General features: G+C 38.9%; 2 protein-coding genes across 2 annotated transcripts in view; one reads left to right on the plus strand and one right to left on the minus strand.

The window, feature by feature from the left end:
* LOC134210580 (uncharacterized) lies at positions 1–24,881 on the minus strand. Its single transcript, XM_062686672.1, has 3 exons — positions 24,542–24,881; positions 24,215–24,479; positions 1–328 (listed from the first exon to the last, which is right to left on the minus strand). Exons 1-3 carry the CDS (start codon positions 24,798–24,800, stop codon positions 1–3), a joined length of 852 nt encoding a protein of 283 aa, XP_062542656.1. The 5' UTR covers positions 24,801–24,881.
* A 1,187-nt stretch (positions 24,882–26,068) lies between these two features.
* Positions 26,069–27,919, plus strand: part of LOC134205737 (uncharacterized) — a 65,559-nt gene continuing 63,708 nt past the window's right edge. The window contains exons 1-4 of the mRNA XM_062681302.1: positions 26,069–26,188; positions 26,253–26,432; positions 26,500–26,748; positions 26,807–26,918. Of these exons, the coding sequence (XP_062537286.1) occupies positions 26,165–26,188; positions 26,253–26,432; positions 26,500–26,748; positions 26,807–26,918 (565 nt within the window). The 5' untranslated portion in view covers positions 26,069–26,164. The remainder of the gene's footprint in view (positions 26,189–26,252; positions 26,433–26,499; positions 26,749–26,806; positions 26,919–27,919) is intronic.

The following is a 27,919-nucleotide window of genomic DNA, read 5'->3' on the forward strand; positions in this document are numbered from 1 at the left end:
CTACAGCTCTTCGAAAGCCCACGCATCAAAGAACTGATTCAGCGGATTGAATACCCCGGTGATGACGTACTCGTATCCGAGCTTCAGCGGTTCGCACAGATCGTCCGCCAGCCGTACCAGTACGCTCTGGTAGATTCGTCCAACAGTGGACCGCGTCCGCAAACAGTCGACGGAAAACGCTCGTACGGTGCAGAAGTCTGATACGGCACGGGCCCGTTGATTCTCCTGCATGGGATTACCGCAATCTTCGCACGTGGGAGCCCGCTTGATTTCTCCGGCAATGGCCACCCGATTGGAATCTGCCGTGCACAGCCAAATTGATTGAAGACTAAAGAATAGCAGAAAAGGATGTTTTATTTGCTTTGAAAGTGCGATCATACAAAAGGAGGCATTTTAAACAATTATTTGTTTTTAAAGAAATTCATTACTATCTCAACAAGCAGCAGGAATAGGACACGTTTTTCAACATTTACGTTATATGTATTATAAATATTAGCTTATCAATCACAAAAAGTCTCCGTAATTGTAAGTATTAACAGATAAAAGGTGTCCCACATCAAATTTCATCACGGGAGATCGCTGTACAAAATTACCAATTGGGTATTTTCTCTTGAAAATTTGGCAAGAAGTATCTAAGAGTGTATTGTTAACATTGCGTGTTTAAAGCCTCCCCCAGATCTAAGCGATTTCATCGCCGCGACGGCGACGCTTCCATACCAACGGCGACAGAATCGCAGTCGCCAAGCGATAGAATCGCGTCGCGATTGTCTTGTCGCGTATGTTTGGGGGAACCTTAAACCGCTGTCAGTTTTTGACGTAAACTACGTCTAAGGGGAAGACTCGGATACAGGGTGACAAATGAAAATTTTCAAATTCGAGACCGTCACGAAATCATGTAAGATTTCAAACGTTAATAGCTCCTTTATCTTTCAATGGATTTTCGAGATTTTATTATCAATCGAATCGGAAACTCTCCAGCAATTTTTTAAGCCCATTGGATCTATTGATTATCAACGTAAAAACATTGAAAATTCTAATTCTTTACCAACCTAGTAAAATTTCAGAGTTTCGTTACGACCGCCGGCTGCGGTTGGTTCTTACGCTCTACTTTTGTGCGGTGATTCGCACAAAAAGTAGGCTACGATAGAACCAGAGCAATGACCACGGTCGGAGTAAAAAAGTAGTGTTTATGCTGGACATGTTCATGTAAGCAAGAGGTGATTATTAAAATTGATAATCAATTTTATACAAGGTTATCCTACTATTTAGGCAGCACCCCTTAAAATAACACTTCAAAAGCATTTAATCGCCATTTCATAGGCAATTAACTATGAGATGTATTAATCACTCTAAGTCGAATAACATTCGGAGAAAGGCATCATCTCCACTGCAGAATAATAAATTTGGGGTTTTTAAATGAAAATTTTAAATTGTCATATCCAACCATTTTCATATAGTGAGTTACGTCAATTTTGATCGAAACATAAATGGATTTGGTGTGCGATCGAACATGATTTACGGAAAAACTACACATTACACGCGGCAAAACGTTTACCAAAACGAACCTCGCTACCTTCCGACCCCATATATCCAACATCCCATTAGGCTAGATGTACCAGTTGTGGCTATAGCACCAGTTGTCGCACTAGTGCTTTATATGCCAAATGGCCAATCAAATCACCCCAAACCAAGCTCATATCGATGAAGCATATTCATATGATACGATATCACCTTTGATTTCCTCCAAAACAAGCAAAGCATAATTGTAAAAATTGATTTTGCTTAATTTTAGACGTCCTTTGCACCAGTTGTCGCACTAGTGGTCCCAATTTGGACAGTCCCATAAGAAAACAATGGGATTTGCCAAATAAGGAACCAAAATTAAGAATAGTGCCATAACTGGTGCATGCATTCCTATTAGCTTAGCTTAGCTTTAGCTTTGACTGACTACACATATCTATGGTTGCTACTCCGTGATTGACCAGAATCAGTGAAATTGCACAAAGAATCAACTGAATGATTGACTGGGATTGTTCAAGCATTCTCAGTGTGCAAGTTTCAGTGACTCTAAAATTCAAATGATCAATAACGGCGCCGGCCACGTCCTTGTAGTCAGTTAGGAAGAAGGAAGGAATATTAGTAGGTGGTTTTGCTATTTGAAGACCGTGTTTACCTCTGCGTCTCCACAAAAACCACAGGAAGGATTATCAGTTAATTGGTAGGCATCGTTGGATCTGGATTCACTCTGATAAGCGATACGACCGTGTCATTCTTTATACACAGTGATTTTACCTAGCCATGAATCGGGCGCGAAAAGTAGTACAAACTAACTACCGGCCTATCGCGCCATCCTTCTGCTGTCCGAAACAAGAGAAATCTCGCACTGAACTGATTTTTATTACCGGCCGCGCAAAGCAGAACACAATATTTCGTCCGATCGCGCCATCGTTCTGCTGTCCGAAACAAGAGAAATCTCGCACTGAACTGATTTTTATTACCGGCCGCGCAAAGCAGAACACAATATTTCGTCCGATCGCGCCATCGTTCTGCTGTCCGAAACAAGAGAAATCTCGCACTGAACTGATTTTTATTACCGGCCGCGCAAAGCAGAACACAATATTTCTTCCGATCGCGCCATCGTTCTGCTGTCCGAAACAAGAGAAATCTCGCACTGACTGAACTGATTTTTATTACCGGCCGCGCAAAGCAGAACACAATATTTCGTCCGATCGTGCCATCGTTCTGCTGTCCGAAACAAGAGAAATCTCGCACTGAACTGATTTTTATTACCGGCCGCGCAATGCAGAACACAATATTTCGTCCGATCGCGCCATCCTTCTGCTGTCCGAAACAAGAGAAATCTCGCACTGAACTGATTTTTATTACCGGCCGCGCAAAGCAGAACACAATATTTCTTCCGATCGCGCCATCGTTCTGCTGTCCGAAACAAGAGAAATCTCGCACTGACTGAACTGATTTTATTACCGGCCGCGCAAAGCAGAACACAATATTTCGTCCGATCGTGCCATCGTTCTGCTGTCCGAAACAAGAGAAATCTCGCACTGAACTGATTTTTATTACCGGCCGCGCAATGCAGAACACAATATTTCGTCCGATCGCGCCATCCTTCTGCTGTCCGAAACAAGAGAAATCTCGCACTGAACTGATTTTTATTACCGGCCGCGCAAAGCAGAACACAATATTTCTTCCGATCGCGCCATCGTTCTGCTGTCCGAAACAAGAGAAATCTCGCACTGACTGAACTGATTTTTATTACCGGCCGCGCAAAGCAGAACACAATATTTCGTCCGATCGTGCCATCGTTCTGCTGTCCGAAACAAGAGAAATCTCGCACTGAACTGATTTTTATTACCGGCCGCGCAAAGCAGAACACAATATTTCGTCCGATCGCGCCATCGTTCTGCTGTCCGAAACAAGAGAAATCTCGCACTGAACTGATTTTTATTACCGGCCGCGCAAAGCAGAACACAATATTTCGTCCGATCGCGCCATCGTTCTGCTGTCCGAAACAAGAGAAATCTCGCACTGAACTGATTTTTATTACCGGCCGCGCAAAGCAGAACACAATATTTCTTCCGATCGCGCCATCGTTCTGCTGTCCGAAACAAGAGAAATCTCGCACTGACTGAACTGATTTTTATTACCGGCCGCGCAAAGCAGAACACAATATTTCGTCCGATCGTGCCATCGTTCTGCTGTCCGAAACAAGAGAAATCTCGCACTGAACTGATTTTTATTACCGGCCGCGCAATGCAGAACACAATATTTCGTCCGATCGCGCCATCCTTCTGCTGTCCGAAACAAGAGAAATCTCGCACTGAACTGATTTTTATTACCGGCCGCGCAAAGCAGAACACAATATTTCTTCCGATCGCGCCATCGTTCTGCTGTCCGAAACAAGAGAAATCTCGCACTGACTGAACTGATTTTTATTACCGGCCGCGCAAAGCAGAACACAATATTTCGTCCGATCGTGCCATCGTTCTGCTGTCCGAAGCAAGAGAAACCTCGCACTGAACTGATTTTATTACCGGCCGCGCAAAGCAGAACACAATATTTCGTCCGATCGCGCCATCGTTCTGCTGTCCGAAACAAGAGAAATCTCGCACTGAACTGATTTTTATTACCGGCCGCGCAAAGCAGAACACAATATTTCGTCCGATCGCGCCATCGTTCTGCTGTCCGAAACAAGAGAAATCTCGCACTGAACTGATTTTTATTACCGGCCGCGCAAAGCAGAACACAATATTTCTTCCGATCGCGCCATCGTTCTGCTGTCCGAAACAAGAGAAATCTCGCACTGACTGAACTGATTTTTATTACCGGCCGCGCAAAGCAGAACACAATATTTCGTCCGATCGTGCCATCGTTCTGCTGTCCGAAACAAGAGAAATCTCGCACTGAACTGATTTTTATTACCGGCCGCGCAATGCAGAACACAATATTTCGTCCGATCGCGCCATCCTTCTGCTGTCCGAAACAAGAGAAATCTCGCACTGACTGAACTGATTTTTATTACCGGCCGCGCAAAGCAGAACACAATATTTCGTCCGATCGTGCCATCGTTCTGCTGTCCGAAACAAGAGAAATCTCGCACTGAACTCGGTGCATGCATTCCTATTATGGATTAATCAATTTTGACGATAATAACAAATTTTATTGCGGTTTTCATAGCTGTTTTAAGGAGCAGGAAGTAAAACCTTTCGCTTGATATATAAAGTCCACCCACATGCCTTTTACTTATTTTTGTAAAAATAGTTGTTCTTAGGTATGGCGACAATTGGTACACCCACCCTAGTTGTAATTTGACTAAGGGATCGTTCAAAAATTACGTCCAAGGTTTGAGGGGGAAGGGGGTTCTAGAATTTGTGACAGTTTGTGACAGGGGGAGAGGGGGGGTCTCGTCTTGTGTTACGTCCAACAAGAATAAATACCTTATTACATTTTAGAAACAATTTGATTAGCTGAAAAAATATTTTAATTTGCTATTAAGCGAGTTAATTCTCACTAAATTTCTTGTAAAAGTTGTGTACAAAGAAGACGAATCATTATATTTCATTCAGTTGTACGTACAGGGGGGAGGGGGTCAGTGATTTGTGACAGATTGTGACAAGAGGGGGGAGGAGGGTTAAAAATGCCGAAAAACGATGGACGTAATTTTTGAACGATCCCTAAGCACGCACGCGCGGTTTGAAATTTGTATGAGAATTACTATGCAAACAGTCATTTTTTGGAAAACCGTTTTGCAACGTTGCTCATTAATTAATATATGAGAACGTTGACAACATAGAAAATTTAGCAAGTGAATGAATCGTCTTTGCGAAACAATTTGCTGCTTGCAAGAAAAATTATTAAAGAAATACTAAATCGTGGAAAATTTAATTGAGCACGTAAAAGAATAACATATCAATAATGAGCATTTTACTTCTTTTTCTTCTTCTTATTGGCATTACATCCCCACACTGGGACAGAGCCGCCTCGCAGTTTAGTGTTCATTACCCAGTAAACCACATGTCGTATATGAAATGATAAATTGTATCGCATATATTGCTATTTTCTTTCACATTCGTATATGACTGCCTATAAAGATGGCTAAAATATGAATATTATTGTATATGATACCAATGTAAGCAATATTTACGATTGCATTTATGGAAGTCATAAACCTATATAAACAATATCAATTTTACCGGATCAAATCGGAAATATCGTTTATGTGTACAAATATTGTCATGCAAATCATATACCAATGTGCGTTTCACTTGTATAGCTTCCACCTTCTGCGCGTTGAGCACTGAGCCACTGAATCTTACCGATTAAATTAATTCCAAAATTACTTACTTCATTCCATCCGATCTGCCAAAATTCCAATTATTGCCGGTGTACTTTTTCACTGCCAACCAGTATCGCTCAATATCTGCACTAACAATTTATCGAATAACTAAAATGTAATTCAGTTGTAAACACAGTACGAGAGTAAACACGATGAAAGACTGATGTTGACATTTCATAATCGTTTATACGTGGGTTGAATCGTTTGGAATGATGCGCAATCGTTGTTATGTACGAACATTATCAGGATAATCATAAGTTGTTATCATATACGATTCAAGTTACATTTGTACGCACAACAACAAGGCATCCGAATCGTATCAATGTAGTTCATATCGTACACTGAAGCTCACTTGTCAATAATAAATCGCCATCTGGATAAAGATTGTCATAATTTGGCTGCTTTTCAAGAGTTGCTGAGTAGCGCAAAGATAGAGCATCAGCCTTTAGTTCCAGAGGTCAAATGTTCGAGACAGGGTTGTTACCATTTATTTTTCCAAATATTTACTAAGTCGTATAAATGTTCATGAAAACTCGAGAAAGTCGTTATTTAGCCCGTATATGGCCTCCACTTTAGTAGGTATATAGCGATTCGGTGCATTATATACATAATATCTTATGTGTATATGATGACCTATATCAATAGCAATAGGTATAAAAATGTTGACTGGGAAGCACTTCCTCAGTTATTAACTGCGAGGTTTCTAAGCCAGGTTACCATTTTTGCATTCGTATATCATGAGGCTAACACGATGATACTTTTATGCCCAGGGAAGTCGATAGAATTTCCAATCCGAAAATTGCCTAGACCGGCACATTGAATCGAACCCAGCCACCCTCAGCATGGGCTTGCTTTGTAGCCGCACGGCTAAGGAGGGCCCTTCAGCATGAGCATTTTTATTTTCTTTATAACTTTGCTTACGAAAATCCGATCGGTTCGCAACAACAACCGTCTTACAGATTTAGAAATATTCTACGAAGTCTTCGGGTTGATTATATTTAGGGGGAGATCCTCAAGTTCCGGACACATAAGCCATTTAACAATAAAAAACTCTAACTATCCGGATTATGTTTCTTTTTATACCATACCAGCAGAACGTACCCTGCGTTGCTCGGGTTTTGCGTTTAATGTTATTTTCTGCGTTGATTGCGACGCCGTACTCTAGATAATTTTTCGAGCGATCGCATTAGGTTTTATCCAAACTCGCCCTAATATTGTGTTATGACAATTTTCCCAACTTTTCCTTTAAAATTTACTAACCTTTTACATATAGAAACACAGCTGATCCCAATACAAATCGATAAGTGAGAAAATCTCGCAAATCGGTCATCCTATTCATGAGTTATATTGTCTTAAAGGAAAAATAGATAGAAGAAAGATACACAAAATATGACCATTGACCATTGATAATTCATACAAACTAGGGGAAGTGCACCGGTTTTGGCCAACTTAGGGCCTAATTTGTTCAACCCTGAAAAATACATATTTTTCCAAAATAATCGATCAGTTGAAAGCAGCGTTGAGGCGTGAGGGATATATCTCTTGTTGGAACTAATAAAACCCTTGCGAATTGCTTTATTATTGGAGTTATTCGCAAAATTGGCCAAATTAGGTACATGGCCAAATCCGGTACAGTTCCCCTATATTTGGTCATTTGAACACGTTTTGCGCCGATGAATTTTGGTGAAAAATTTCACGGTTCAGAAAAATGTCTCCTAGTACTGGACACTATTGCATCATGTTCAAATGTGACTAAGTTCCTGTTACATGAGTAAAGACATCATTCAGAATAGTAATATTTTTCACGAGCTTTAAGTTGTAAATACTAAAAATTGTTAGTGGAGCTTATTTGACTCTTCAGCTAAATTTTTTACATCCTAATCCGAATTCCCACCTTTTTCAATGTCCTCTCCAATTTTTGTTTCTGCTCATTTCTGTGGCTTTCTCTGCAAGAAGAAACAATTGAATTAAAGTAAGTGTGATAAAACAGGTGTGAAGAATTTTTATTCAACTTCAAATTTTGTACAAAGTTTATAACGTGAAGATCTGATATTCCTTGCCGTTAGAAGCCTTTTCAGCAGCTTACTTTTGTACTTAATAAGATGAAGGAGGGACCTCTGCAAGTAGTATCGTTTTAAGAAATGTCCGATATTGGGAGGTGTCCGGAGCTGGGGGATCTCCACCTAAATAGTTAATGATCCGCCTCACGAAACGATCTTCCACAGACGGGATTTCTATAGTAATTTCCATACAAACTTCAAACGACTCGTACTCAGTTTAATTATAACCAATTCAGTTGAAAATTTAGGAGGTTCATCAAAACAGCAAATGTTATCGTTCAAGCATAGATGAGCGCAAAAGTCAAAATTTCAATCCCTCTAGTATCTAACAAAAATAATTATCTTAAGATCTGTTTTACGTAGTTTACGTCGGACGGTCGTATCTTGTATATAACCCTTCTGATTTTTTTATTCTCACTTTTCACTTCTCACTTCTTGCTTTTCCCTTCTTACTTCCTACATTTCACTTTTTACTTCTCACTTCTTACTTTTTACTTCTCACTACTTATTTCATACTCAAACTTTTCTCTTTTCACTACTTACAATCTAAGTAAATTTTCAACTATTCGGCTAAATGGCATTCGATCAAACTAAGTTCAAACACCCAAAAAACAAATCTGACAATTATTGTATAAAATCTGGGCATATACAATTCTGTAAGCTTTTTATACAAATATTGTATTAAAATAATACAAATCTGTATTATTTTAATACAATAATTGTATTAAAATCTTCCAAAATTGTATATGCCCAATTATTATACAGTTTCTGTAAGGTTCTTATGCAGAACTGTATTAAAATCTGCCATCCGCTGGTTGGGTGAACAAATGGCCCGACACTGTGTACCTATATTGTACTTGTGAACCATTTCTGAACACATCGTCTTAGCCATGTAAAAATGCATTGGACAATTTTCTTCGACTTATAGAATATCGAGTAAAGGAGGTATCGTCTTACGGAGAGAACGCAGTATGCTGGAATCAAGGGTATTTGAATTTCATCGAGTAAAGGAGAATAATGAGTTAAAGAACATCGAGTTAGGGAAAAAAAATTTATGTCTTTATTAGCGAGACTTTCAGCCCAAAGCTGGCTCGTCTCGTAGGGGAAGTTCACTATTGTGTGATTTTTTTTATTTAAATAAAGGCTTATGACAAATTATTCAGAAATGCGGTTCTGCAGGATAACATCGCAGTTTATTTTTTCTTGGAAAATTTTATCATTTGTCGAAAAAAAAAACCAGATTAGTCCACCTAACGGCGAAGATACCTTTCTCGTGCACCAAGAAAGGTGAAACAGCACTTTAGGGGAATACATGATATTTTTTCATCATTTTGTATGTGTTTGTATTAATTAATATGCATTGCCACTATCCTTGAAAAAATATTTTTTTGTTTTGAATTTTTTTCCAAGGAGTAACCTTTGAAAAAAAAAACAATAATTTTTCAATAATTCCGAAATGCAAAGTCCGATCAAGCCAATTTTCCAAAGCAAACAATGGGATCGAATGCAATTTGTTGCGAGTAAATCGGGTAATGCTAAGTTCCAAAAAGTGTGTCCACAAAACTTGTACACATACACACACATACAGACATAACCTCAGTTCGTCGAGCTGAGTCGATCGGTCTACAACACTATGGGTCTCAGAGTCTTCTATCAAAAGTTATTTTTTGGAGTAATCCTATAGCCTCTCGGTACGACTTTGTTGTACGAGAAAAGCAAAAACATTTCTCAACAAAAAAGCTAAACAAATAAATGTTCTGAAAACTCATATGTGTATATGTAGGGGATCTGTTCCGATCTTCATCTCACTGTACATATATCAATCTCATCGCTAAACGAAGAAATACGGCACCAAATTCGTCGCTTCTTTTTGTCAACATGCGTGCTCACTGCTGAAAAAAATCACAAAAATAATAAACACACCAAATTCATTTCCATTGCTTTGTTTTTGATGGGATGGAAATAAAGCTTGATCCACTTAGAATATGGCCGCATGAAATTAGACATTTCTTTGCCGAAAAAGTTCATAAAAAAGTGGGCCAGGTTTTATTATACAGGGAATTTAATAAACTTTGAAGGAAAAAATATCGAAAAATGATTCATTGGCATTTCGGATGAGTTCTCGGCCTTTTCTCTCGATACCACTAGTTATTTTTTGCACAGTAGAACGGTCAACTTAATCTGTCATTTTTTCATTCCACTTCTCCATATAAGAGGGTTTTCTGATTGTTTTGCACCATTTCTCAAGTTTCCCTATGATAATTGCCTAATATTTTTCGTTGGGACGAAAATTTGGGCATTTTGGTGGGTTGATAGTTTTTTTAATAACGTCATTATCATTTGGTTCATACCATTTCATTACATCCCGTCTGTAATGGCAGCTTGTTAAGTCAGGCCAAAACAACACCGGACAGTCGTGTGATTGAATGGATGGCAAAAATTACTTCTGAAGACACTCCTCCTTGTATATATGCCAATTTATGGTCGCTCCAGTGATGAAAACTTTAGTTTTCTTTCCACAACTGCAGATGCTTTGACATACCATCAATTTGTGGGCAATCTTGCCTGCATATACAAATTTGAATTTTCCTGGAGCATTTCCCTTCCGTTTGGCAAGGTAAAACTTGTGTCCCGGGAATTGAAAGTCAATTTTAAAATTAATTTCATTGCTCATCAAAATACATCAATTGTATTTCGTCATGACATCATACGACTTGAAACCTTCACGCTGACAGATTATTTGAGCTATGCTGTACGGCGCAGTGAACTTTTTCGCTAAATCATGCAAGGAAATCCCAAAATGGTTCCGAACTGCTCTGCAGACTTACACTTGTAGTTTCTGGTCGTATGTTCCACTTTTACGATTGTTTTGGTCTACGAGATCCAGCAATAGTGTTTCCCGATAATGTTTGACAGTTTTTACAGTCAATTTCGGTAATTTTAGATACTTTGAAATCATTCCTCCTGACCATGTTGGATTTCCAACATGAGTGTGCAAAATTTGTTCCCATCTCTCGCGTTCCATTTTCGATAACTTTTGAACGTGAGCATCAATACTGATGAAACTTTCACCATAAATTAAACAAACCTTCCGCAACGATGTGATGTGCTTTACTTCTCGGTACGGCCACCAGAGGCGCCGCAGTAATTGAAAAAAAACGGCCAAATACTAAGTGGATCGAGCTTTAAGAGCTATGAGATGAAGTGGCGAACCGTTCCCCTACATTGTTTGGAATATATTGATTTGAAAATGTATTGTAGGTAGCCTTTTTCCCTTGGTTGAGACTCGAACCCACGACCCTCGGTACTGAGAGGTGGGTGGTTCGTGTCCTTGGGTGCGTACCACTCCATGGCAACATTTGAATAGTGGTAGAAGACTGTAAGGTACTTGTATTGTTTCAATAGCGGAAGCAGATGCCCCTTTAGGCACTCTTCCAAGTATTTTTTTTGTATATAGTCCCGGTAGTCACGAACAGCGCACTCCATTTGCCACATCGCCCAAATCATGTTCTGTTTGAAACAGACTGTTTCTTTACTTCCTTCGAAACATTAAACTTGAACTTCGAGGTGTAGAAGCGATCAGGAAGCTGCCGCATGTCCGCCATGACCTAAGTGCACATCATCCATGATGAGACAATGTGGATTCGTCAGCTTTTGGGTGTACAGTTACTGGGCCCGTGACTTTCCCAGCGTCTTTTGCCGAAGGTCACGATTATTGGTAGCCTTCTGCACTTTGTACGTATGAAGTCCTTCTCGGTCCTTGACTCCTGACTTTTGGCCACATCCCTGACCGAAGCATTTGGATTCCGCTTGAACCCTTTTATGACACTTTTTTGATCCTGATCGCTAAGGGAAGAATTAATTACGTAACGCAAAAATTGGCCATTTCCAACACCCATCCCCACTATATCACACTATTTGTATGAATCATTTGATAATTTTGTATGGATTGTCTTGTCACACATCGAGCAACCCCCCTCCCCCATGCACCCCAATAGCACAACCATTCTGACCGCATTTTTCTTTCCGTTCGTAGTTCAGAGGTTCGTAGTAGCGTTTAATCGCACGACTTATCGTTGACTGTACGATTACGAGTAATTTTTCGTCCGATGAGAAAGTTGAGGATTTTTCAGGTGCTTGTCAATGTGACCAGCAAGCATCCTGTGAAACGCGGGACCCCTATCTGGATTGCGACACTGGCTTGAAAGTGGATCTTCCAAAAGTGCATTTCGCGTAGATTTTGGGCCAAAAAAATTGGAAAAATATTTGTAAGGCTGTATGAATTGGAATAAATTTGTACAACGAAGTTGAAAAATGCAGCGTCCCGCCAAACGCGAGACGTTTGCAAAAATAAATTGCGGCGTTGTTTTTTGAGTGGCGCCATTTTAACTAATTTGCAAAAATCAGAAGGGTTATATACAAGATACGACCGTCCGACGTAAACTACGTAAAACAGATCTTAAGATAATTATTTTTGTTAGATACTAGAGGGATTGAAATTTTGACTTTTGCGCTCATCTATGCTTGAACGATAACATTTGCTGTTTTGATGAACCTCCTAAATTTTCAACTGAATTGGTTATAATTAAACTGAGTACGAGTCGTTTGAAGTTTGTATGGAAATTACTATAGAAATCCCGTCTGTGGAAGATCGTTTCGTGAGGCGGATCATTAACTATTTAGGTGGAGATCCCCCAGCTCCGGACACCTCCCAATATCGGACATTTCTTAAAACGATACTACTTGCAGAGGTCCCTCCTTCATCTTCATTAAGTACAAAAGTAAGCTGCTGAAAAGGCTTCTAACGGCAAGGAATATCAGATCTTCATGTTATAAACTTTGTACAAAATTTGAAGTTGAATAAAAATTCTTCACACCTGTTTTATTACACTTACTTTAATTCAATTTTTTCTTCTTGCAGAGAAAGCCACAGAAATGAGCAGAAACAAAAATTGGAGAGGACATTGAAAATGGTGGGAATTTGGATTAGGATGTAAAAAATTTAGCTGAAGAGTCAAATAAGCTCCACTAACAATTTTTAGTATTTACAACTTAAAGCTCGTGAAAAATATGACTATTCTGAATGATGTCTTTACTCATGTAACAGGAACTTAGTCACATTTGAACATGATGCAATAGTGTCCAGTACTAGGAGACATTTTTCTGAACCGTGAAATTTTCACCAAAATTCATCGGCGCAAAACGTGTTCAAATGACCAAATATAGGGAACTGTACCGGATTTGGCCATGTACCTAATTTGGCCAATTTTGCGAATAACTCCAATAATAAAGCAATTCGCAAGGGTTTTATTAGTTCCAACAAGAGATATATCCCTCACACTTCAACGCTGCTTTCAACTGATCGATTATTTTGGAAAATATGTATTTTTCAGGGTTGACCAAAATAGGCCCTAAGTTGGCCAAAACCGGTGCACTTCCCCTAGTTTGTATGAATTATCAATGGTCAATGGTCATATTTTGTGTATCTTTCTTCTATCTATTTTTCCTTTAAGACAATATAACTCATGAATAGGATGACCGATTTGCGAGATTTTCTCACTTATCGATTTGTATTGGGATCAGCTGTGTTTCTATATGTAAAAGGTTAGTAAATTTTAAAGGAAAAGTTGGGAAAATTGTCATAACACAATATTAGGGCGAGTTTGGATAAAACCTAATGCGATCGCTCGAAAAATTATCTAGAGTACGGCGTCGCAATCAACGCAGAAAATGACATTAAACATAAAAACCCGAGCAACGCAGGGTACGTTCTGCTGGTAAGGTATAAAAAGAAACATAATCCGGATAGTTAGAGTTTTTTATTGTTAAATGGCTTATGTGTCCGGAACTTGAGGATCTCCCCCTAAATATAATCAACCCGAAGACTTCGTAGAATATTTCTAAATCTGTAAGACGGTTGTTGTTGCGAACCGATCGGATTTTCGTAAGCAAAGTTATAAAGAAAAAAAATGCTCATGCTGAAGGGCCCTCCTTAGCCGTGCGGCTACAAAGCAAGGCCATGCTGAGGGTGGCTGGGTTCGATTCAATGTGCCGGTCTAGGCAATTTTCGGATTGGAAATTCTATCGACTTCCCTGGGCATAAAAGTATCATCGTGTTAGCCTCATGATATACGAATGCAAAAATGGTAACCTGGCTTAGAAACCTCGCAGTTAATAACTGAGGAAGTGCTTAATGAACACTAAACTGCGAGGCGGCTCTGTCCCAGTGTGGGGATGTAATGCCAATAAGAAGAAGAAAAAGAAGAAAAATGCTCATTATTGATATGTTATTCTTTTACGTGCTCAATTAAATTTTCCACGATTTAGTATTTCCTTAATAATTTTTCTTGCAAGCAGCAAATTGTTTCGCAAAGACGATTCATTCACTTGCTAAATTTTCTATGTTGTCAACGTTCTCATATATTTTTAGATATTAATGAGCCACGTTGCAAAACGGTTTTCCAAAAAATGACTGTTTGCATAGTAATTCTCATACAAATTTCAAACCGCGCGTGCGTGCTTAGGATCGTTCAAAATTACGTCCGTCGTTTTTCGGCATTTTCAACCCCCTCCCCCCCCTCTTGTCATAATCTGTCACAAATCACTGACCCTCCCTCCCCCTGTACGTTCAACTGAATAAAATGTAACGATTCGTCTTCTTTGTACACAACTTTTACAAGAAATTTAGTGAGAATTATCTCTTTTAATAGCAAATTAAAATATGTTTAAGCTAATCAAATTGTTTTTAAAATGTTATTAGGTAGTTTTTCTTGTTGGACGTATCACAAGACGATATTCCCCCTTCTCCCCTGTCACAAACTGTCAGAAATTCGAAATCACCCTCCCTCCCACCTTCAAACCTTGGACGTAATTTTTGAACGATCCCTTAGTCAAATTACAACTAGGGTGGGTGTACCAATTGTCGCCATACCTAAGAACAACTATTTTTACAAAAATAAGTAAAAGGCATGTGGGTGGACTTTATATATCAAGCGAAAGGTTTTACTTCCTGCTCCTTAAAACAGCTATGAAAACCGCAATAAAATTTGTTATTATCGTCAAAATTGATTAATCCATAATAGGAATGCATGCACCAGTTATGGCACTATTCTTAATTTTGGTTCCTTATTTGGCAAATCCCATTGTTTTCTTATGGGACTGTCCAAATTGGGACCACTAGTGCGACAACTGGTGCAAAGGACGTCTAAAATTAAGCAAAATCAATTTTTACAATTATGCTTTGCTTGTTTTGGAGGAAATCAAAGGTGATATCGTATCATATGAATATGCTTCATCGATATGAGCTTGGTTTGGGGTGATTTGATTGGCCATTTGGCATATAAAGCACTAGTGCGACAACTGGTGCTATAGCCACAACTGGTACATCTAGCCTAATGGGATGTTGGATATATGGGGTCGGAAGGTAGCGAGGTTCGTTTTGGTAAACGTTTTGCCGCGTGTAATGTGTAGTTTTTCCGTAAATCATGTTCGATCGCACACCAAATCCATTTATGTTTCGATCAAAATTGACGTAACTTACTATATGAAAATGGTTGGATATGACAATTTAAAATTTTCATTTAAAAACCCCAAATTTATTATTCTGCAGTGGAGATGATGCCTTTCTCCGAATGTTATTCGACTTAGAGTGATTAATACATCTCATAGTTAATTGCCTATGAAATGGCGATTAAATGCTTTTGAAGTGTTATTTTAAGTGGTGCTGCCTAAATAGTAGGATAACCTTGTATAAAATTGATTATCAATTTTAATAATCACCTCTTGCTTACATGAACATGTCCAGCATAAACACTACTTTTTTGCTCCAACCGTGGTCATTGCTCTGGTTCTATCGTAGCCTACTTTTTGTGCGAATCACCGCACAAAAGTAGAGCGTAAGAACCAACCGCAGCCGGCGGTCGTAACGAAACTCTGAAATTTTACTGGGTTGGTAAAGAATTAGAATTTTCAATGTTTTTACGTTGATAATCAATAGATCCAATGGGCTTAAAAAATTGCTGGAGAGTTTCCGATTCGATGGATAATAAAATCTCGAAAATCCATTGAAAGATAAAGGAGCTATTAACGTTTGAAATCTTACATGATTTCGTGACGGTCTCGAATTTGAAAATTTTCATTTGTCACCCTGTATCCGAGTCTTCCCCTTAGACGTAGTTTACGTCAAAAGTGAAATGTGCAGAGTGAAGGGTGAGAGGTGAGAACTGAAAGTGAGGAAGGGAAATGAGAGGTAAGAAATGAGAAGTGAAAAGTTATAAGTGAGAACTGAGAACTGTGGAGCGAGGAGTGAGAAGTGGGATGTGACTGGTAAGGAGTGAGATGTGGGAATTGAAAATTGTGAAATTATTCCACATTTCTCTTAATTTTCTTTTTTACTATTTTTGCTCTTTTCTTCCTTCTTTTTAATTCTTCCTTAACTTATTTCCTTCTTTATTCTTCGTTATTCCTCCTCGTTACTTTCTTTCTTTTTGCTTTTCCTTTGCCATTTTCCATATTTATTCTACTTTCTCCTTTCTTCCTTCTACTTCTTTCGCTTTATTCCTTCTTCTTAATAGTATGAATAATTTGGAAGTATGAATTGAAAAGTGGGAATTGAGAATGGAGAGAGAAGTGAGTGAGAAGAGAGAAGTGAAAACAGATAAATGAGAAATTCGAAGCGAGATGTGAGAAATGAAAAGTGAGGAAAAAAAAGTGAGAAGTAAGAAATAAGACGTAAGATGTGAAAAGTAAGAGGTGAGAATTGAGAAACGAGAAGTGAGTAGTGAGCAGTAAGAAGTGATAGACGAAACGTGAGGAGTGAGGGGTGAGAAGTAATAACTGGAGAGTGAGAAATAAAAAGTGAGAACTGAGAACTTAGAAGTGAGAAATGGGATGTGACTGATGAGAAATGAGATGTGAAATTGTGAGAATTGGAATTGCGAAATTAATACTTATTCTTTCAAATTTCCTTCATTTTTCTTTCCGCTTTCTTTTTCTTCCTTCTGCTTTCTTTAGATATTTCCTTCTTTCTTTTACCTTATTCCCTCTTCCGCAGACGAGCCAGCTTTGGGCTGAAAGTCTCCTAAATAAAGATTAAGAGAAACCTTATTCCCTCTTCCTTCTTCCTTTACCCTTGCCCTTATTTATATTTCTTTATTCCTTCTTCTTTTTACTTTCTTTTGTTTACTTCCTTCTTTCAAGCTACCTTCTTTCGGTCTTTTCATTTCTTCTTCTTTGTTTTTCTTTCTTCTTCCTACTTACTTGCACCTCCTTTTTTGCTTCTTCTTTCTGTCATATCTCACCACTCACTTTTTACTTTCTCAACATCTCACTTATAACAACCCAATTATAATTCTTCACTTATTGCTTCTGTTTTCCTTGCTACTCACTTCATACTTTTCTTACTTCTCATCTATCGCATCTTACTTCTTACTTCTCATTTCTCTCTTCCCAATACTCACTTCTCATTTGTTACTGCATACATGTCACAACTAAGTACTCACTTCCATTTCACAGTTCTCACTTCTTACTGTCCTGTAATCACTTAGAATCTTCTCACTTATCTGTTCACATGTTTCACTGTTCAATTCAAACATCTCACTTAGAATCTTCTCACTTATCTGTTCACATGTTTCACTGTTCAGTTCAAACATCTCACTGCTTCCTACACTTGACAAGGAAACAATTTTAACTATTTGGCCAAACGGCATTCGGCAAAATGGCGAAAAAAAATATAAATGTGTTCATCATTTCGATGGTCCCTTCAATATCGAGTAAATGAAAAGTTCACTGTAATAAGAAAAAGTATGATTTTTCCGGCAGAAATCACTATTCTGCATTTAATTTTGCAGTTGCAGTATAATTGCTTACATGAAAATTATGCCGCAAAGTTTTGTTTGAAGTGCACTATTCTTGGAGGTGTAAAGTCCGAGTTGAAATTTAAAGCGATGACCCTTGTAGATTGCGACAGCCTCGAACAAACTGATGTTCGTATTGTCCTACGCATCTATCTTCATTTGTTTGCTGAATCCAAACAGCTGCCCTGAAAATAATTCCAGTCACGTAGAATCCCAAATTTAACCCAAATTCAAAATCAAGCTAATTGCCGTGACGTTATCATATGCTTCAAGGATTATAATCTACCAAATATTGTGTGGAATTATGATGAGGATATTAAAGGATAATTGCCAATCAACGCCTCAACCGAACAAGGACTTGCCCTGGAACCAATGTTATCAACTGGATTATTTGGTTTAATCCAAGTTATGTTCCGGGTATTAAACCACCTGTTCCGGGTATTCACATCTGAATTTTCAGAACATTGTAAACTGGATTATGCCAAGTTCCAAGTGACTTGGTGTTCCTAAGTGATCCATGCATCCATGTATCATCAATCTCTTCGAGTCACCCACCATCTGCTATTTTAAAAGTTGACGCATACCACAAGCCGTTATTTGAGCTGTGGACGCTAGTTTTCACGAAGAAGGTTCAACTACTATGCTTGATGAAGATTACTACCTCAATCGCTGTGATTATCGCTTCTATAGACAGGAATCAGGTTACTGGATAATTCCTCAATAAACGACTCCGTTACCGTCTTCTACAACAACATCGAACAAATCATCTGGGAAAATGTTCCTTCCAAAGTACGACGTTCTTCTCATCGCTTCAATCAACCTTGGTGGACACCTGAGCTCCGTAACCTTCGCAACCGTCTGCGAAAAAGCAGGAAACGCTACTTCCGTGACAAAAGTTCAGAAAACATGAACAACTTGAAAAATATCGAAGAGGATTATGAACGAGTGCAACACGAACGCTTGGGGGTATGTTGAAAGTCTTCAGTCAAACTTCAGGGCTCAGGCACAACCCCTCAGCTGTTTGGTCCTACATTAATAAGAGAAAGAGCGCAACCACGGTTCCCGCTAGTTTGACGTACCGCTCACAAATCTCCAGCACACCGATCGAGGCTGCAAATCTTTTCGCTGATTTCTTCCACTCCGTGCATGATGCCGAGCCTCATCTTGTTCAACAGCAATACATTGCACATATCAAATATTGTGCCGAATCACTAACTCTGCCACTCACTGCACTTGGAAGATTGCATCTATCAAACCTATTCATATGTCTGGAAATACACAAAACGTAAAAACCTACCGTCCGATTTCAATCCTAAATTACCAAGCCAAAGTCTTCGAGAGGCAACTACATAGTATTCTGTGTAAACCATATCTGAGCATCAACATAGCTTCGTTAAAAAATGGTAAGTGCTGTCCAATCTAATGACTTACACAAATTCGATTATCAACAAACTGGAGGATCGGAATGAAGTCGACGCCATCTATATTGATTTTCCAAGGCTTTTGACAAAGTGCCCCATAAGTTTGCAATTGATAAATTAAGTCGTCTAGGACCTTCTAGAACCATCTACTTGGATTGTTCGCTGGTAAACATCATGTTTATCATCTCGCAGAGCTTTCGTTAAAATACAAGACTCAATATCTGATGCTTTTGATATTCCCTCAGGAGCACCACAAGGAAGCCATCTAGGTCCCCTCATTTTCATTCTCTTCATCAAGACCTATGTGACAACTTGAGTCAAGCAAGCTTTTTTACGCGGATGGCTTGAAAATATATCGAATATGTATCGAAATGGTGTGAAATGACTATTCGACTATCGTTTGCATGATGTAATGCTTGAGTGGGTATTGTCAATCAAGAACCTCGGCGTTATTCTCGATAGTAAGCTCCACATGTATCACAACCTTTTTCAACGACGTTCACACGCTCAAGTCGCTGTATTGCTGTTTGGTCCGCAGTGTTCTCGAGTACAGTGTTCAGATCTGGCCCCTTATCATGCAACTCACTCGGGTCGTATCGAAAAGTTACAAAAATAGTTTGTTAATTATGCCTTGCGCCGCCTTACGTGGAACGACCGTATCAATTTACCCCCATATGACCAAAGATGCACGCTGATCGGAATACAATCACTATCAGCACGAAAGGTGATGCTGTAAAGGCTGTTTATATTCGATGTCCTCACGTGCAACATCATCTCTAGCAGCATTCTAGAACATGTTATGCTGCATGCCATCTCTCGTCGACTTTGGAATCAACAAATGCTATGGGTCCCTAGCCACCACACGCAGTACGGGCACTACAATCCCTTATACTCATGCTGTAGACGTTTTAATGAAGTTTGTGAAGAGTTTGACTTCAACATTAGTAGAGTAGTTTTTAAGAATAGGATTAAATTAATTTAAATCAGTCGGTGCGGCTTTTTAGTTTAAAGTTAAGGATGGTGGTCTGAATAAATAAATAAAGAAATAGAGAAATAAAGAAATAATTGAATAAATAAATAAATGAATGAATAAATAAATAAATAAATAAATAAATAAATAAATAAATAAATAAATAAATAAATAAATAAATAAATAAATAAATAAATAAATAAATAAATAAATAAATAAATAAATAAATAAATAAATAAATAAATAAATAAATAAATAAATAAATAAATCAATAAATAAATAAATAAATAAATAAATAAATAAATAAATAAATAAATAAATAAATAAATAAATAAATAAATAAATAAATAAATAAATAAATAAATAAATAAATAAATAAATAAATAAATAAATAAATAAATAAATAAATAAATAAATAAATAAATAAATAAATAAATAAATAAATAAATAAATAAATAAATAAATAAATAAATAAATAAATAAATAAATAAATCTATATATATAAAACTCAATGTTTGTATGTTTGTATGTATGTTTGTATGTATGTTTGTATGTATGTTTGTATGTATGTTCCAGCATAACTTCTGAACCCATTTACCGATTTTAACCAAATTTGGAACACACATTCTTTATCTTGAGGAGACGACGATAGGGGGGTTAGGCATGCTCTTTGGAAAAGGGGGAGGGTGGGGGGAGGGGTATTGCTTAGTTATCGGTCAACTCAGTGTAAATTCTGAACCCCTTGGCCGATTTCAACCAAATTTAGAACACAAATTCTTTATCTTAAGGAGGGGACGGGTCGAGCATGCATTTTGGAAAAGGGGGAGGGTTTGGGGGGAGGGGTATTTTTCAATTATCGATCTACGCAGTTTAAATTCTGAACCCCTTGGCCGAATTCGACCAAATTTGGAACACAAGTTCCTTATCTTAAAAAGGGGACGAGAGGGGGTTAAGCATGCTCTTTGGAGAAGGGGGAGGGCGTGGGGGGGGGGGCATTGCTTAGTTATCGATCAACTCAGTGTAAATTCTGAACCCCTTGGCTGATTTCAACCAAATTTTGAACACAAATTCTTTATCTTAAGGATGGGACGATAGGGGGGATGAGCATGCTCTTTGGAGAAGGGGGAGGGTATGGGGGGAGGGATATTGCTTAGTTATCGATCAACGCAGTTTAAATTCTGAACCCCTTGGCCAATTTCGACCAAATTTGGAACACAATTTCCTTCTCTTAAGAAGGGGACGATCGGGGGTTAAGCATGCTCTTTGGAAAAAGGAAGGGATGTGGGGGAGGGGTATTTCTAAGTTATCGGTCAGCTCAGTTTAAATTCTGAACCCCTTGGCCGATTTCAACCGAATTTGAAACACAAATCCTTTATCTTACAGAGGGAACGATAGGGAGGTTAAGTATGCTCTTTGAAAAAGGGGAGGATATGGAGGGGAGGGGTATTGCTTAATTATCGATCAACGCAGTGTAAACTCTGAACCCCTTGGCCGATTTCGACCAAATTTGGAACACAAATTCTTTATCTTAAGAAGGGGACGATAGGGGGTTAGGCATGCTCTTTGGAAAAAAGGGAGGTGTGGGAGGAGGGTTTTTCTTTACAAAAGAGGGAGGGTATGGGGGGAGGGGTATTGTTTAGCAATCGATCAACTCAATGTAAATCCTGAGCCTCATGACCGATTTGAACCAAATTTGTATCAAATATTGTTTGTCCTAAGGAAGCGATTTTAGTGGATGTGGTTAAGTAATTTTAAAAAAAGGGGAGGGTGTGGGACAGGGGGTATTGTTTAGTTATCGATCAATTCAGCATGACTTCTGAACCCATTTATCGATCCAAATTTGGAACCCATATTATCTGTCTAAGAAAGACTATATCAGACTGGGTATGAGTGCCATAGCTAAATGAGAGAGAGGGTATATTCATTAAACGAACAGTTTAGTATACCTTTTTATCGCATAGGTCAATTCAAACCAAACACGTAAGCACGTAATCCCTACCCAAAGGAAACTATTAAAGAGAGGCTGGAAGGGACTTTTGGAATGGGATGTGGGGGGGGGGGGGTATTGGGATTGGGTATTGTTGTTCATCGGAATAATTGTATGCCCAGTGAAAAGCAATGATTAATGTGTTTCCTTCTGAATGGTGGATGTGATTGCTTCTTCAAAAGTAGGCATTTGCCCGGAATAAGGCAATGATGGGTGTGATCCCTTCTTTAAAAATATGCGTTGCCCGAATATGGCATCGATGAATGTTTTTCCTTCTTTAGAAATAGACGTTTTCCCGGAATAAGACCTTTCAAACCCAAGATCCCTTCTTCAAAATCAGTCAATGTTTCCTTAAAAGCCTTCTTTTAATCAAATGATACAGTATGAATAAGTAAACACAATTACCCTGTTGATCAATTGGTTTTATCATTTTCCGATTGTAAAAGAAAACTGCAAACAAAACTGGCAATTCCGAGCAAGGCCGGGTACATAAAGCTAGTAAATAAATAAATTACAGTTTTTTTAGTTTTTTTTTTAAACTGTGTTTCTTACCCTATTCCCGGTATATTGTGGATTTAAATAAAAATTGGCAACGGGTCGCTGGCACACTGGCAACCTTGTTGATTTTCGATGCAAATTTTCAGTAAAATAATGCATTCTCGCAACACTGTACTGAACAAACATGTTTCATTTTCAAAAACAACAACAAGTGTTCGTACCCAAAGTTTATTTTTGCATAAAAATTAAAGGAACTATGCAGTAAGTATAATGGTTTTTCTTGCAAAGTGGGGTTAAACTTAAAGTTGAATTTGTTTCAGGGTTCAAGACGAGAATCAAGATAAATTTTCATATACCGATTATGAAGAACTCATCAACCCCGACACCGCCGAAGAGGGTATAACCCGCCAGCCTGTCGAACTTCCCGTTCGTAGATGGGTGGCTTAAAGCGCCACTCCTTAAAGGAGACCACCCAGCAGATTTATGTTCGCCCGGCCTGAGACCCTCCAGAAAAAAGGATTGAGTTTTCCTGAACTAGGGAAGGAAGCTAACTGGCTGTCTCAGAAAATAGGGACAGAGGTTCGATGCGAATCCTGCCACCCAACGCTTCAAAATACCCTTCTAATAATTCGTCAAAATCTTAATTTCTTAATCTCTCGAAACGGTAGAAAACGCGACGTATACAAAAATATGAAGGTATCACGCCAAGACAACGTGATGCTAGATGGTATTACAGTCGATTCTCTACATCTCGAAGTTTAGTTTGTTTAGTTTTAAGCAATGATTGTATCGAGACTACCTCCGACAAGTGGTGTTGCGACGGAGGGCGAAAGTTTGAAATCTACATTCTTATTTTGATAAATCAGGAGTAGAATACATGGTTGAATAATATAGAGTACATATTGTGCTAGATAAATGGGATAAACCTACGGTTTTCAAACAGTATAAATCAATAGTTTTCTGTACAGTGGGCCGGGAATCGGTCTATGTGTAGTAATTTACCCTATATATGACAATGGGTCATCACTCTCACCGGCAGCCTGGAGGTCGGATAGCAAAATCGTTCAAAAAGGTCTCTTATATTTTAGTCTTCTTGCCCTCAGATACATTCAATACATTCTACAAGCATTCTAAGTACTTGAAACAGTGACTCATTGTCACCCCCGACGATGGTATATTTTTTTGTACAGGAAATTTTCCAAAGTATCGGGAGAAAATCGGGAAAACCAGGCATTTCAGTTATCCACTGGCCACCTTGTTAGTAGGGTATATGGACCAAACCTTAGCCTATTATGTTGTCGTTGGGCACATTTATCGTTGTGGTAGATTGTCAATATTGTAAATGAAGATTTACATATTGAAGGTCTAACCAAAATTATGCCACCAGACGGCTTGCTTACTTTTGGTGAATACGCCAAGCAGACAAAAACGGAATCTATTATTTAATCCATCACAAATTTTCGAGTGGTAGTTGTATTGCCTGAGTAGATGTATGTTTAAAAAAACCATACATTATTAACATACCAAAAGAAGTAATGCTTTCGTAGAAACATTTTATAAATATACTCACATGTATTTCTGAACCGAGCTGTACCCTTGTATAACGCACCGGAACGTTGTCAACCCGACCGACACGTTATTGGGTTGCGTTTGGAAGAGATAGCGATCTTCCAGTGGAAGTTTCGTTCGCAGCCGACAGTGAATCTGCTCCAAACGAACTCTGAAGGACACCTCCAGTTGCTCGAAGAACGAATTGACGATGCTGAGTGTCACCTCACGGAATGCTTTCTCGTAGTAGATTGGCTCGCCGACGAAGTCTTTTAGTAGTTTGGTGTCTGTTAAAATAATATAAACGCTTAATTTTTAGAATGGTAATATTATTAAATTTATTACTTACCAAACTTTTTCAATGTTTCGTAGTTAACGCGTAGTGTCACAATCAGTGGCCCGAGCAATACTTCAGGATTGCTCCCACTTTCTATGTAACGTTCGTGGAACTCCAAAGAGTAGTGCTTGATTTGGTTCCACAATTCCGTGGTTTGTATGAAAATAACAATCCGTTCGCGTAGGAAAAGTTCCCGTTTGAGACCCTCCAAGTGGCACTCGGTCAGTAGCGTCGGATAGATATTTTTGCTCGATTCACCAAACGAGGACATTCCGTTCACATCGGATTAAAAAAATGGAAACTAACAAGCGACGACTCACAACAAACGGCTGGGAACACGTGACTGACAGTTTGAAACAATCGAGTAGGCATCCACGCTGCCTGCCGACAAGCGTGCTTGGATACGATGCTCGTAGCTGGTAGCGCTAGGGGCAGCGCCGCGCGAGCAAGTGGTTGGTTCTGGAAACAGAAAACCATAAAATAAAAAGATAAAAGCTTTGCAGAAGATAAAAGCTGCTTCAGTGATGAAAGCTTGAAAGTAAGACGCAGGATTGCCAGATATGCAGTTTCGTTTTGATGAATAGCAATCTTTTCAAAGGTTTCAAGAATAGTGGTAATAAACCGAGAGAAAGATTGTCGTTGCTGTTCCCTTTGTTCTGGTTCCCAAACATGTTGGATACACAACTGTCAAAATGTACTGATTTTTTCTTCGTTGACATTTAGTGACCTATCCTCGCTAGCAAAAGATGTAACACCAGTGACGACAGCGACATTCTTCATCCATAGTTTATTACCTCCTTTACCTCTATTGTTTCAAGGCAGAGATAGAGTCAAAATTACATGCCAAAGAAGTTCGCCAAATTGCAGAATTCTTAATTGTTTTAATGAAAACCCTATTTCTATTTAGGGAAATAACCGTCCAGTCCACTGGTTGCGCTTGAATCACTTGAAGTTCGTAGGAAATCAGGATTGAACTTTCCGATTTTACATGGTCTCAACTATAGATAGTAGAATCTATAGATGAGCGAAAGCATGGCTGAGTCGATTTTTTTGCCCGTGCACACGCGCATATGACGTCACAGCCCTTAACGTTTCCATTGAAATTGTGACGTCATGCTCGTTTGGAGACACGTATGACAGTTCGTTTGGAGACAGAGGATTTATCTTCGCTCATCTATCGGCAAAGACGCCATCTTGTTTCCAATCGAACCGTCAAAAGCGGTTCCATTTCGACTTGTTTACTTTTTGCACCCATAAGAAGCAAGCAAAAAGTTCAAGTGCTGCCATTATCATTTTCGCGATTTCATGCATTTTCATACGTTGCCATTCCGACGGTTTTTCACTCCGCTGGTCTCTGCTTATAGGGTTGCTAGTCTCAACTGCTTTCTTTTCAAAATGTGAAGTGGACTTTTCAAACAAATTCAAACAAATTTTTATTTTAGCAGGCTCAAATCAGGTCAAAAATCAAAAAATCAAATCAAAAATTAAAACACGTGTAAAAATGATACGCATAGGAAAACGCGTGAAAATATTGGTCAAGGTAGGCTGACAAAGTTGTTCCTGGTTGAAGTAGGATTGAAGCATGCTCAGAAATTTCCCTGCATTCAAAATAAAGAGAACATAAAAAATAACAAAATGGCTTCAAAGAAAAAAGCGGATGTAATTACTTTACTTTTGGATTATTCCTATTTGAGTTTTCATGAAACAATTTTAATTTTTTCAGTTAGAAAAGCAACAGAGGCGTGCATTGATGCGTTTCCGTTTCCGTAGTCTGGTTCGTGCCGTAATAGCCAATAACTTCTGGTTGTCGGAGCTCGAAGATCAGGAACTCGGGGATAATGCCCGGCGTAATATTGCTATCATTGTGCGACGGAAGGGTCGAAAAGGATTGCTCACTATTTTCGTAGGAATTTGACCATTGATTTTTGTTTAAAAAACCTGTTTATTCAAGATAAAATCCGCTCCCTTAGGATAAAATGATTTTGAACCAACCTGCGTCAAGTCGAACCGCAGAGCAGACAGACAAACTGGCGGAAGTGTTCCGCCGGTTGGAATGTTTGTCCCGCTTTCCGATGGAAACCCGAGAAAAGTTGGCTAATTGCGCCGGTTATCGGTATTACAATGCCGGACGAACTGTGCTGCGTGAAGGAAACCTACCCATTTCGGTTTATTTTGTGTTGAATGGGGAAATCACCGTTAGCCGACTGCAATGGGATCCGGTAATTTTGGAAATTGGTTCAAACGATCAATGAAATGTAAATTCCTTCGTATTTATAGGTTTATAAGCAGCATGTCGATGTACCGTGCGGCGTTCGTGTGCCGGGTGAAATGTTTGGCGATATTGCGTTTCTGTATGATTGTCCACGAACCGCAACCTGCACCACAGCGAGTAAGCTTATTTAAGACTATCAAATCTTGTACCACGTGTGCAATGGGTTTCATATTCACATTCAGTAGGTATACTCATAGGGCCCTCCTTAGCCGTGCGGTAAGACGCGCAGCTACAAAGCAAGACCATGCTGAGGGTGGCTGGGTTCGATTCCCGGTGCCGGTCTAGGCAATTTTCAGATTGGAAATTGTCTCGACTTCCCTGGGCATAAAAGTATCATCGTGCTAGCCTCATGATATACGAATGCAAAAATGGTAACCTGGCTTAGAAACCTCGCAGTTAATAACTGTGGAAGAGCTTAATGAACACTAAGCTGCGAGGCGGCTCTGCCCCAGTGTGGGGATGTAATGCCAATAAGAAGAAGAAGAAGAAGAAGAAGGTATACTCATGAGGAAACCATTGCTCTGCAAGTCAAATCGCTATTCACCACATCATCATCATTTTGCTAACCTAGGCCAACATGAAAAATCGTTTTTGCTATGGATGAGTCTTTGACATGCGATTATGTTGTAAATGTGGCTATCGAACTCAATTTGGGTTCAAATTGGGGGAAGGCCGCACCAAATGTGCATTGTAATCGAATGTAATTTGTTTGAAATTGATATGTTTATATGCTTTGCTATGGTGAAAATAGTTTGCTCAGGCATCTGTAATAATTTCCTGTTGCGGAGTTCTTCGGCGACCAGATAAAAGGATGAAAGGGAAAAAGCGTAGAGGCCGGCACACATTGTTTCCGGTCCGGATTGCGAATGAGCTTGCGGTTTGTGCTAAATTTAATCAACCAACCATTTATCTAACGCACAATTGATATGGATCAATCAAATCAATTTTTTAAAAATCTTTCGTTTATTTGGAAGGCTCATTTCTGTGAAGCGTTTCGGAGCCGAAATCAAGTCTAATAATACAATTCTAGATTCTTATGTATAGTGTTAGTTTTGGGGAACCGAAAGACTCGCGGTTTGACCAAGGTTAAGGAATACAATAATACAGAAGGAAAGGAA

The sequence above is a fragment of the Armigeres subalbatus genome, chromosome 1 (assembly GCF_024139115.2).
Source record: "Armigeres subalbatus isolate Guangzhou_Male chromosome 1, GZ_Asu_2, whole genome shotgun sequence".
Taxonomy (NCBI): Eukaryota; Metazoa; Arthropoda; class Insecta; order Diptera; family Culicidae; genus Armigeres; species Armigeres subalbatus.